This window comes from Euleptes europaea, chromosome 5 (genome assembly GCF_029931775.1).
Source record: "Euleptes europaea isolate rEulEur1 chromosome 5, rEulEur1.hap1, whole genome shotgun sequence".
NCBI lineage: Eukaryota > Metazoa > Chordata > Lepidosauria > Squamata > Sphaerodactylidae > Euleptes > Euleptes europaea.
The window spans coordinates 69,870,981-69,883,914 of NC_079316.1; the positions used below are offsets into that span (position 1 = coordinate 69,870,981).

Here is a 12,934-nt window from a genome sequence, read left to right on the forward strand (position 1 = left end):
ATGGAGCAGAACATCTGTATTCTATCTGCATAAAAATTACTTTGCAGAATTTAGAACTTATCATGCCTTTCCTCTGGGTCAGAAGATACAAGAAATTCAATGATTACTTTCTTTATGGCAGATAAATTTCTGTTCTCCAATTTTTCAGAAGAGCACATACATCTAAATAGTGAGCTGTAGAATCCCAAAATATTCTTCAGTACAAGATCTCGCGTTAAAATATTGCAAGGAGGGGATGTAGTAAGGTATCATCGATATATAGTTTACTACTACTACAGTTGGTTTCTGTTTAGGAACACAGCAAGATCACAGGATCTGTTACACTGCAGAAAGTAGTCTATACTGCTGGCGCCTCTGCCCAGCTCTCTGTCTGAACCTTCGGAGTGAAAGACTAATGGGCTGCTTTCCAAATTTCTCCATGATCTCTTTGATTCGTGCCAGGTTGGTTTTGCTGATTGTGAAGTCACATCGGGTAGCTCCCATGTCATAGCCGACAGCACAGTTTTTGGTGGAGGTGGTGTAGCCCTCTGCTTTTGCAGTGACCACATATTCTCCTGGGTTTAGAAGGCGCCAATAATCCCCATCGGCTCCTGTTAAAGAATCAAAGAAGAATTAGAACACATTTTTTTCTAAATTCCATCACAGCAATATCTCAGGGCAGTTCTTTCTTGCACACTAATTAATTTTTCTGGAAGTGAGAATTCTCTCCCAGACTGAGTTATAACCCTGTAGATTTTTAATCTACCCCTTCAGTGTGCAACGTGATTACATGTTCTAGACATGTACTTTTTGGTCTAGACTTTATAAAATCTAGTTGTTTTATATCTTCTCTTCCTTGACCAGTGGGAACTTCCAAGTAGTATTTAAAAGTCATTTTCCTTTTGAGGAAAGAAGACTGGAAAGATATGGTGTCTTTTTGCAGTCGTACCTATAAGCAAATGTACAAACTGAACAAGTATTTTGTCAGTGCAGAAACTAACACACATGCAGTATGAGACTTTCCTCAAATCAGTCTCCAAACTACAAAAGACTGCTTTTCCCCAACTCTCCTTGCAAAACTGATAAGGGTCCATAGATACATACTTTTAAATAACAAAGAGCCCATAGGTACATACTTGTAAATAAACAGTGACCTTCCATAACAAGTATTTTTCCTGCCTGCAAAACTGAAGTATCAGCCTAATATAAACCAATTAAACTAGAGTGTTTGGTTTCAAGTCCATTGATTTCAATGAGATTCAACCAGCTGAAATCTAAATATTCCAATTTTTTTTCTGGGGATTTGGCTGCAAATTAGTTTAAACCTATTGAGACCAGTCACAGTCACACATAGAGATTGTAGAGATTAAAACAATTATTTTCCAGGTAAAACAGGTCAGCTTAAATGCAGCTTAACTTTTTTTGCTTCTTTCGCTTCCTGGCTTTTTGGCTAGGTGATTTCACTACTGTGAAAACTGTCTTAGGGGCCTCCAAGCCTTAGATATACAAAGATTGTTTGACACTTAAGATAGGCTGAGCAAAATACATTTGGAGGGGCTTTTATTATTTATTTGTTTGTTTATTCCTGATATTTATACCCCATTTTTCTCCCTAAAGAGGACCCAAAGCATCTTACAACATCAGGTGTAGGTCCTAAGATGCTCAGGAGAAATGCAGTAACATTTTTTAAAAAAATATTATCTCTTCCTCCATTTTTTTCCTAACAACAACAATCCTGTGAGGCTGGTCAGACTGAAAAACAGTGACTGGCCTAAAGTATACTTCTATGACAGAGTGGGGATTTGAACCTGGGTCTCCAGATCCTAGACTGACACTCTAACCACCACACCACACTGACGTTCATCGTCAAGGTGTTTAAGAAGGAAAATATGTAGGAAAATAAAGGTACATGCTTGTAAATGAACATTTTCTTTGTACGTAATATTTTAAAAACATTGAAAGTCTTTTGCACTCCATAGTCCTTGCAGTAGTTAGGCCAGGGATGGGGAACCTCAGGCCCGGGGGCCATATGCAGCCCCTGAGGACATTTTTTGTGGCCCTCGGGAGCACCGCCGCGGAGGCAAGGCACAGGGCGACCCTCCCTGAGGGTATTCCTGGGGCCACGGCTTGCAGGGGCGCTGCTGCGCCCTTTGGACCTCCTCTCGCCGACTGATGGCTGTTGGTCAGCAAGAGGAGGGGGAGGGATGCTTCCCACAAGGCTGCCCCCTATAGCTGCAGCGTGCAGGAACGCCAGGGCACACTGTAAGCCCCTCTTGCTGCCTGTCGGCTGTTGAGCAGCAAGAGGGGGGGAGAAGAGGCCCGCAGCTCCCGGCGGCAGAGCATGTGCGCAGGAGCCGATTGGGCTTTGGGAGACCTTTTGTGGACTCTGCGGGTGGGAGGGCCTGGAGCCAGGTCGCGTGGGGCCGGCGGGTGTGTGTGTGTGTGTGGGAAGGCTTTTCTCTCTTCCTGTGTCTTTCTTTGTCTCCCTCCATCCTTTTCTTTCTCCCCCTCTTTCCATTTCTTTCTCCCTCTCTCCCTTTTCCTCTTTTCTGTTTTCCTTCCTTCCACCCTTGCCGATCGACCGTGGGCTGTGCCCCCCTGGCGCCTCGTTTGCTCGGGCCCACCGCTGGCTGCCCTCCCACCTGGGAGGGGGGAGCCCTCCAGGCCTTCTCTGCATGGCCTCCCCTGGGGTTGCCAACCTCCAAGTGGTGGCCGGAGACCTGGCAACCCTAGCCTCTCCCCCCACACACACACACCGGGAGATCTACACCTGGTTTGGCCCCCAAATGATGTTATAAATGTGCAAATGGCCCTTGGCAAGAAAAAGGTTCCCCACCCCTGAGTTAGGCCATTCCCAAATGTAAATGGTATGTTTTGAATTATTATCTATATTTTGAATCTGAGGTGTGTGTTTTTCCTGTGAAACCCATGATGAATTATATAGTTTACCTGGGAAAGCCTGCTGAGAGCACTTGTCAAGGGTTCCTAGGATGTAACACTATATAAAAACATAAACACAGCATCTTCCACAGGGTCATTTTCACACTCATGCAAAATGACACTGTTACTATTATTTGCTCTGCCCATGGGTAACTTACAATGTCATGTACTGCTATAACAAAAGGGGTTAGAGAAAAAAACTGCATTTTGAGAATTGTGGGGCTGTTTGTGCTAAACCTGGCTCACATGTGGTATACTATATTTATAAGGATAGGTAAGCAATACACCATAATTCTGTGTAGCCTCAGTAAAAACAAAAACAAAAAGGCAAGGTCAGGTGTAGTCAGAAGCTGCCCATTATTGGGATGTCAAGCAGAAAGATTTTCCTCCGCAATGAAACTGAGTCATCTGCCCAGTTATAGGCTCCGCATATTCCTTATGTCTGCACCATTAAGTAGGTTGATCAGTATTCTAATACAGATTTAACATCAAAAACAAACTTGCTTTTAAAAAGGAGCAGCAAACTTTGATATTAACATTCCCCAGATACCCGAAAGAGGTTCAGGAAACCAAGAATTAACTTAGTGGTCAACAGTGAGACTTTATGGGCCATGAGGAATGTTGGCTCAGGTATCTGGATATTGGCCAGTGGAGTGAGAATGTAGAATCAGGTACTCTAGACATTATTGTATGACGTATCCTAGGCAGACAGCATCTATAGTCTCGAAGTAATTTGAAGGATGGAACTGACACTCCACCATACTGGAAATGATTTTGACTGGATCTTAGTTGACTACAATATCGCAAATAGATCACTGGCTACTGATCAGTCAAATTATTCAACAAATTGACCAAACATATTAGAGCGTCCATCCCAAAATTCCTGAAATATATACAGAAATGTCTGTTTAGGTTCATTACAATGATTTGGTCCCCCTCCAAATTGGTTCCCCCCAATGAAAATAACAGCCCAAAATTCAGGAACCCACCCCAAAAACATAGATTTGAATCTTGAACCAATACTGTACTACCTGAAAATCAGGAATAAAAAGTAAAGGTGTTCTCCCCAAATCCCAGATATGGAATTATAATGATTTTTTTTCTCACAGCACATCCTTAAAACATATTCTGTTCATAGTATGAAGGATACAGAGTGCTAGACATCTATCTATCATGCTCAGCCTCACGGGCCCCATGTATGCCAGGGAATGCATAAATATATTCTGTTGCACAGTTTTACTTGTTGAGGTGACCCATTCACTCAGTTATTAAATGGCCCATTAATAAAGTTGTATCCTTTTAAACTCAATTGCATTTTGGTTATCCTTTCCCACCTTCCTTGTAAGACAGATCTGAATAGTTACCGGTACGGATGTCATGGTTAACACCTTCTACAGAAATAATGGCATTTGGAATTCCCTTTCCATGAAGATCTCTCACTATGCCTTTAATGCCACGGTGTACCTGTTGGTAAAATTAAATTCATGAATTTATACATAATAAAAATAAACCTTCCAGTCACGCCCAAACAAAAGATACCATATACACAATAAACAATGGAGTAGACTCAGCAGCTGCACTGAGAGAAATCTGAAGTTTTCCTCCAGCAGGAGTTTTCCTCCAAATTAAGTGGCTCTTCCTCCAAAATATGTAAATATATACTTTCCCCAAATGTCATTTCTTGGTAAAATGGGAGTGCTTATTCATAAGACCCATCTTGCTCTTTAAGATCTACCGATGAGACCCTGATCATAATGCCAGGAAGATGTAGGACTGGCTACATGCAAGAGGAGGGGCTTCTTATTGGGACTGCGAATGCCTCTCGTGAGTAATGAATTCCCAGTAAGTGCAAGTCATAAATTCACAATGATTAAGTCTCTGCCCTCTGTACACTGCCTGTCACTATTATTCACTGGATAGTTTGGCAAGGTCCTTGAATTGGCCCTGTTGTGGTTAGCACTAGCAGAGTGTCAAAAAGACAGTCAAATTTGATTGTCTACCGGAAGCAACAAGAGATGACAATGGAAGTAACAGTGTCAGGGGGGTAAGCTGTTAAAAGGCAGAAAGAAGTGGTGCTGATTACAAATGTACCTGTGAGCAGTGGCGTCTAAGATTAGGTATTGAAAGCTACCTTCAAAATCACTTCCCAACCTTCATTTAATAGTATCATACGTGAACTAGATGCCACTCCCTGTATTACTTTTAGAAATACACCCCTGAATAAAATGCATGGAAATCTAACATTGAATGCAACTGTTTTAGAGAATGGGCATTTGATACCCAAATAACTTCTGCAGGTAAGTTATATATGTGTCTTTTTTTCAGAAACATATTTTGCTATTCCCTAGAGATGCTTCAGAAATTTATTGTGGCTATTTTTTAATATGATCTGCTAAATGATTACCCTTCCTGTCTCCTGTGAGTGGGGCTCGACCTAGATTTTCCTCTTCAGCTTGACTTATTAGGAGAGGTAAAGGGCATATAATCACAAGACATCTTGAATATATGTATGTAAACAGAATCAGTTATATTTCTCTATGAATAATGTAAGCTTTGAAATACCACTGCTAACATAATACCAACCTCACAGGCATGAAAAGCTATTAAATCCACTTGTTCATTCTTAGAGCTGCCCTGGTTATCTAGATTTGTGGGAACCAGATAAAACACCTAACTGTTTCATTTTTATTTAAAGTTTTTTTAATCATCCATGACACTCTGAGATGTTAACATGCAACAACTGAAATAACCTGATTTAAAAAAATGCATCTGCCATTATTTCTGAAGGATAAGGTCTCCTTCCTTTGTGCCAAAAACCTACTTTCACAATCCAAATACAGATAATGATTTGAAACTTCTCTGGGAAAGAATCATGCACAGTTCAAATGCACCAAGCAGAAGCTTGGGCAGCTATCTGAATCTCAAGGATTGTGTGGAGGACAGGCAAACTCTAGAGAAGAAGTGGCATTCAAATAAATTCTGCTTCTATTGTTTATCAGTCTGTTTAAGGCTGCACAGTATTGTATGGAGAAAGGGCACAGACTTCTAGTGACAAGCAAGCTTGTATCCTAAGGAAAACCAAATCGAATTTTCATGAATGTAGATTTAATATAGGAAAGTGTGTGCTTACTGAGGGAGAAGCTGTCCTTGTTGATATATTTTTAAGAGATATTTTGACTGACAGATAATGTAATTGACACTATCGATGTGCTCAAAGATTATTGTATTCTAGGTTCTTAGTTTCCATACTGTGGCACTGTTTTCAGAAGAATCTACACAACATTGCCCTCTTTTGTAATTTCCTCCACTTTGCTACAGCTTTTACGAAACCTGTTTTGGTGCAATCTTTTGGAAAGGTCACAGTCAAAGAACTCTGCAGCTGCGCAGGTAAGAAGAAGTGAATTTTTACTGCTCATACCCACATCAGCATCATTTTCTTTGTCTCAGTCCCTAATGAGGCAATTGATTGGCAATTAGTTATTGTAATTATTATTATTTAAAACATTTTTAAGCTAACTTCATATTCAACTTAGAAGAAGAAGAGTTGGTTTTTATATGCCTACTTTATCACTAAAGGAAGAATCAAACTGGTTTACAATCACCTTCCCTTCCCCTCCCCACAACAGACACCCTGTGAGGTAGGTGGGACTGAGAGAGTTCAGAGAGAGCTGAGATTAGCCCAAGGTCACCCAGCTGGCTTCATGTGAAGGAGAGGGGAAACCAACCCGGTTCACCAGATTAGTGTCCACCACTCATGTGGAGGAGTGGGGAATCAAACCAGGTTCTCCAGATTAGAGTCCATCACTCCAAACCAATGCTCTTAACCACAACAACAAGGTGATAAACCACAAAAACATCAAAGCAAGCTTAAACATATACACACATTTACATTTAAAACACATACACTTACATTTAAAACTAAACACAGAGACATGAATGGGAAGATCAATGAGAATGAGTGACGGAATGCCAGGCAGAACCGAAAGCCTTCATTTGCTACCAGAAGACAATGATAGAAGGAGATGGATGAATTTCCCCGGGGAGGGGATTTTGGTGCCACAACTGAAAAGGCCTTCTCGGTTTGCCACCCAAATTTTGGGATATCCTCAGATGGTGGCTGCACCCTGCCAAAGATGACCACAGTGGTTGGGTAGGTTCACCAGGGCAACCCAAGCTGTTCCAGGCCCATAATTAGGCCAACCCATCAAAAATGATCCAAACAATCTGCTTCAACCAGGAATTCTTGGGGTTGTCCAACCACCACTGATCCAATTGCCTTGCTCAAGAGTGGTACATTTGAGACTAGGCAATAGTTATTCCTTGATTCAGAGTAGATTTCTTTAGAAGTGGGCACACCACCACCTGATTCAAGGCAGGAGCAGATTAGCCCATCTGGGCCAGGCCAGCCCAAGAGATGAGAAGGGTGCCACCCAGTTGAGCATTGTGGCTTGTAGAAAAGGTGCACTTGGCTGAGGTCCACACAGCATGAGGAATGCAGCGTTTGGCCAAATCCCACATGCTGCACATTAATCAGGCTGGATATTTCTGCCTTCCTCTCTCCTTTGGAGAGCAGGGCCATGATAAGGGGTAGAGCCCTTCCATGGCCATTTATTCCAGTCTTCCCTGATAACTCCCCCCTTTTCAGAATGCATTTACTGTCTCCTGGAACCAGTTCAACCCCCCCCCAAGCAGATTTAAGCATTCAAGAGGGGTTAGTCACTACTAACATCAATTACCATTTTTATTTTTTGAAAGCCTGTAAAGGATTCTGTTGTTGCAGGGGAAACGGAGGCAAGGAAAGTGTAGGAAATACCACCATACACACTCTTCACTGCTGCTATGAATGCCCCTGTGGTAAATTGTCCCCATGTGGAAGCAGCCTAGGAAAGATGCTCCAGCCACCCATGATCAAAACAGATTGTTTACCATCCAATAGGAACTGCTGGATGTATATTGTGTGTGGGGTTTTATCCAGAACTGTTGCAAATACTTCTATTGGGTCAGGGTTCCTTGCTGAGCTTCTTTATTCCTGACTTATAACTGCTACAGTTTAAAGAGTTTAAGTCAAATTGGCTCTCAATTCTCTGCTGGTTCCTAGTTCTGACTAAACCACTAGTTAATTTGCCAAGACTTGGTTTTCTAAGACAATCTCATTTGGCCATCATGTGAAAACAATGAAGTGCTGGTAACCAAACATAAAGCACCCCAATTAAAGAAAAGGAATTTGTCATAAATAGATTCAAACTGCAAAGTGCTCTATTTCATACCTGCTCCATGAAAACAATAAGGGATTCTCGGTTGTTTTCCCACTCTTCCGGTAACTCACTTTCATGAGGATATTTATCACAGCCGACATAAATAGATAGTTCAAAACAATTTGTATGTAGATAGCTAAAGTCATTTATACCTGTCAATGCAATAAAAAGATGAATAAAAATGAATGCAATAAAACCTGTAATAAATGAATGCAAAAAAAAAACTTTTATTGAATCTAGGGACGAGACATGATCATTTTTAATAATCAAATTGCCCTAATACCCCAGTTAAAATGAATGCAATGAAAAAGCTTTTTGGGGAAAATGCACATATTTTATAAAGACATCAATAATTTAATTAAAATGAACTTATACAACATTGTCCCAATACAAGTGTTATGAAAGTGGAATATTAAATTAGGGCCCTAAAATATGGCTATGAAGCTTGATGCAGAACTTTCTTCCTTTTAATATTTGAAGACTTATTTTCATCCCCCCTCTTTTAAAGCTGCCATATGAGTACAATAACAATATGCATGTACAATGAATGCAAATCTAACCAAAACCATAGTACTTTTACTCTTCATGGCATTGATCTGAAACTCAACCATTTTTATCTTGGAAGACACTGTAAACTGGAGCCAGCTCCAAATGCGACAACCAAACAAGGGAAAAATACTGACAATGATGCATCCCATCTAATAATGATATTTTAAACATTAAGGGACAAACTCTCCCCTAAATCCTCAAAGTTAGATGTGGAAGTTCTTGTGACAGTTTTGCAGTTTTGAGCCTGTAAAAGGTAATGGTAGACCCCTGTGCAAGCACCGGGTCATTACTGACCCATGGGGTGACGTCACATCCCGACGGTTACTAGGCAGACTATGTTTACCATTGCCTTCCCCAGTTGTCTATACATAAGTTGCTTTTCATAGGGAAACGTAGCTTCATAAGAAGAATTTGAACATATTGGTAATGGCAGAAAGGTCCATTCTAAGTTGTTCCCTTCCCCTCGTAGAGGGGCAGATGTATACTTAAATTATTAGAATAAAACAGTTTGCTGAGGATTTGGAGCAGAGCAACAGTGGGTAGGGAAAGGGTTAAGCCCCTCCCATAAATGTTTATCTAGTCAGAATTCCTATGAAAAGCATTTAGCTCCATACTTTAACACATTTCTTCCTTATTTCAGTATCAACTATAATTATACAAATACTCATGCATGACGCATTTGATTGACAATGGTACAGCCATAAGACAACTTAAACCCCAGTTCTATGCCCCCACTACCTGACCTGGTTTTGACAGCATATGGAGAGTTGGACCTTAGCTGAAATAATATCTGTATTATATTCATTCCAGACAGAAACCTTTGAAGACAGACATCTGCAAATTTAACCTAGCTTTGTGGTCAGGCATCTGTTCAGTACTCCAGGATCTGGATCAGCTCCCCACACACTTGGATTCTAAGATGGAAGTGATAAAAAATATAGTTTCCTCAATTTTGATGACCCATGGATTCAATTTGAGCTAGGCCTGCCTTTACTTTCAAAGGGGATCACCACAGTCCACCTGTACAGATGCCAAAGGTCACCCAACCACATGAATAAATTACCATTGTGTTCTAATAAAGTGCATTTCCCCAGAAACATTAAATTTACACATTCATGTATTCATATTCTTTATAAAAATACACACAAAAAAGTAATTGAAGAGAAGATCAAATGAATGAAATATCTGCTTGTCTATGGGGATAAAAGTGCTTTGTTCATTAGCAAACTGAATTTCAAATTATAGAGAAGTTTTATGCTTAGGGACAAATGAAGCTGAACAATTCATTTACTTCATAATGGCTAAAAATGAAAGGAAAAAATGGGTGCAACTAATACGTTTAGAGTGAAGAGAATTTAAAAAAATCTTATTACCTTACTGCTTCAGTCAAGTATTTAATGAGCCCCAAAGTACCTTCTGCATTCTGTGTAGGAGGATTATGTAACACAGATGTGAAGTTTGTTGATGGGGAAAGACTAAAATATCAGAGCACTGATGCAGTACACCGCTGTGTTCTAGCCTTTCATTTTATAAGTTCCCAAATATTTTTGCCCACTAGTCATATTCTGAGCAAATGTATTGCAAAAGTTTTAACAACCTTCTTTTTAAAAAAAAGGATAAAAAAGAATGCCCCACCATGACAAACAGCAAATGGACATTATCCCTGTCTTTCATATCCACCCAAACATATCAAGGAAAAACTTTCTTGCTGTTTACATCCAGCTACCAGAATGTGTGAGGTTCCCTGCATACAATGCCCTCCTCTTTTGTCTATGAAGAGGAATGCCCTGCTTACAATAGAAGAGAACAAGCAAGCCCATACGTAGGATTTCATGCCTAGGGTTGCCAGGTCCCTCTTCACCACCGGCGGGAGGTTTTTGGGGCAGACCCTGAGTGGGTGGAGTTTGGGGAGGGGAAGGAAGGGACTTCAATGCCAAGGTGTCTAATTGCCAAATTGGCCATTTTCTCCAGGTGAACTGATCTCTATCGGCAGGAGATCAGTTGTAATAACAGGAGATCTCCAGGTAGTACATGGAGGTTGGCTACCCTATTCATGCCCCAGCAGAGCCATTTATTACATGGGAATTATTTCATATGGAATCCTTCCAGCTATTCAAGTTTTTTTTAATTGATTCAAGGATCTTATACCACATCAACAAGGTGCTTGAGCTAAATGTTCAGAGTAGCTGCAAGGAACTCTCCTTGCATGAACCCCAAAGTTTGGTAAAGTTTGGGACAGGGGGTCCAATTTTGTGGGCCCCCTAAGTGGTTATCCCTTCTCCATAGAAAAGCATAGAAAACAACTTTACCAAACTTCGGGGGTCATGCGAGGAGAGTCCCTTGAAGCTACCCTGAAAATTTGGAATCTTAACCTCTAAAAATGCCCCAACAAGATTTAAAAAAAAAAATTCCCATAGGTTAAAATGGACCCAAATTGTTTCAGGAAAACCTAAAAAAAGCAAAAATACCCATTTACTGGTATGGGTATTTGGCTTATTTTGGGTTTCCCTCCCCCTCAAAAAATCAGGTTCAATAAACCCGAATCTGAAATTTACTGGGTTGTTGTTGTTTGCACAGCCCTAGTCCTGACACCTTTCTTAACCACGACACGTGTTAAATTGCTTAAGTGATCACCAATTACAGCTACTGTGAATTCTCTCTTCACTTATCTTGGATACTTTCGCTTTTGCATATAAATGCTACAAACAGTACCCCTTGCCTGTCATGGTCTTTTAACCCACTCTTTGCATTTCCTTGCTTAGCTGCATAAATATTTTTCTAGCTGAGGTTTCACCTCATGTATCAGATGAAGTGGATTCTAGCTCATGAACACATAGTTCAGTAAATTTGTTAGTCTTTCAGGTGCCACAAGTCTCCTTATTGTGCTCTGTCTAAAAACATATTGCTAACCAGATGCAGATCATGAGTTAAATGTTCCAGGAGTTCCACAAAATAATACAGTCTAAGATTTATTGACCACATGCTGTGGTAAAAGCTGCTCTCATTCAATTAACATCTCTTAGCTAATTCCCTTTTATGTTCATTAATCTCAGATTATTCCCAGTGTATGTCAAAATAGCTAGAAGAAATATTTTAGAACCTTCACTGCCCAATGATCCAAAATATATTACAGAAACAAGATGCAGATTGTTAAAAATAATTCAGAATATCATACAGCTGTAAAACTAATTTAATGAACCAAATCCAATGCAATAATTGCTGCTAAGAAATCAGGCAGTACTTAGCATTGGCTAAAGCTAGTTCTTCATCGTTAGCAGATTGCAATACAGCTCTGTGGATCGATTCATAATCAAGTTTACACAGCACTTTAAAAAATTAAAGTCATAAATTCAGTGATCAGACAGCCAATTCTGCATTTAGAATGTACAGAATATGCAAAAAAGGGGGGAATACTTATGCAAGGCTTTTTAAAAAGAATGCTAAGAGCATTCATAAAAATCCATCACCACTTCAGAATGGAAAAAAAATCTTACATACTGGCTTCTAAATCATTATATCCAATTTAGGATGAACTTGTTAAGGCCTAGTGTTATGGAATCATAAAGTTAGCTACCACACTTCAAACCTGTTATGAAAAAAATAAACCGTTATTCACTGAAATTGCTTTCCATTTATTAGTAATATGGGTCCACTGTCCTTAGGCACTCAAGACCATTAATTTATACTGGACTGTTGCCTTCATTATAGTGCAAGCTTTATTTATTTAGTTAGTACATTTTTATACCACCCTTCCTCCAAGGAGCTCAGGACAGATTATATCATTCTCCACTCCACACACTGTGGTGTAATGGTTAAGAGTGGTGGTTTGGAGCGGTGGAGTCTGATCTGGCAAACCAGCTTTGATTCCCCACTCCTCCATATGAGCAGCGGAGGCTAATCTGGTGAACTGGATTTGTTTCCCCACTCCTACACATGAAGCCAGCTGGGTGCCCTTGGGCTAATCACAGCTCTCTTAGAGCTCTCTCAGCCCCACCTACCTCACAGGGTGTCTGTCGTGGGAAGGAGAAGTGGTAAAGAAAGTCGGCATTTAAAAACCAACTCTTCTCCTCCTCCCTCTTCCTAAGAAACCAGTGAGGTAGGTTGAGCCTTTGTCAAATGTGGTTGTTGAATGCCTATGAGGAGACTCCAAAAGAAAGTGGAAAGACTTTTAAATACCAGGCAGAAGAGAACTTCTTCACTCCTCTTCTGGC

General features: G+C 40.4%; 1 protein-coding gene across 1 annotated transcript in view; it reads right to left on the reverse strand.

Moving 5' to 3' along the window:
* Positions 1–259: 259 nt before the first annotated feature.
* The window catches only part of CPXM2 (carboxypeptidase X, M14 family member 2), a 100,089-nt gene continuing 87,414 nt past the window's right edge, over positions 260–12,934 (reverse strand). Inside the window, exons 12-14 of the mRNA XM_056849430.1 lie at positions 8,187–8,326; positions 4,284–4,383; positions 260–590 (exon numbers count right to left, since the gene is read on the reverse strand). Coding sequence (XP_056705408.1) covers positions 319–590; positions 4,284–4,383; positions 8,187–8,326 — 512 coding nt within the window. The 3' untranslated portion in view covers positions 260–318. The remainder of the gene's footprint in view (positions 591–4,283; positions 4,384–8,186; positions 8,327–12,934) is intronic.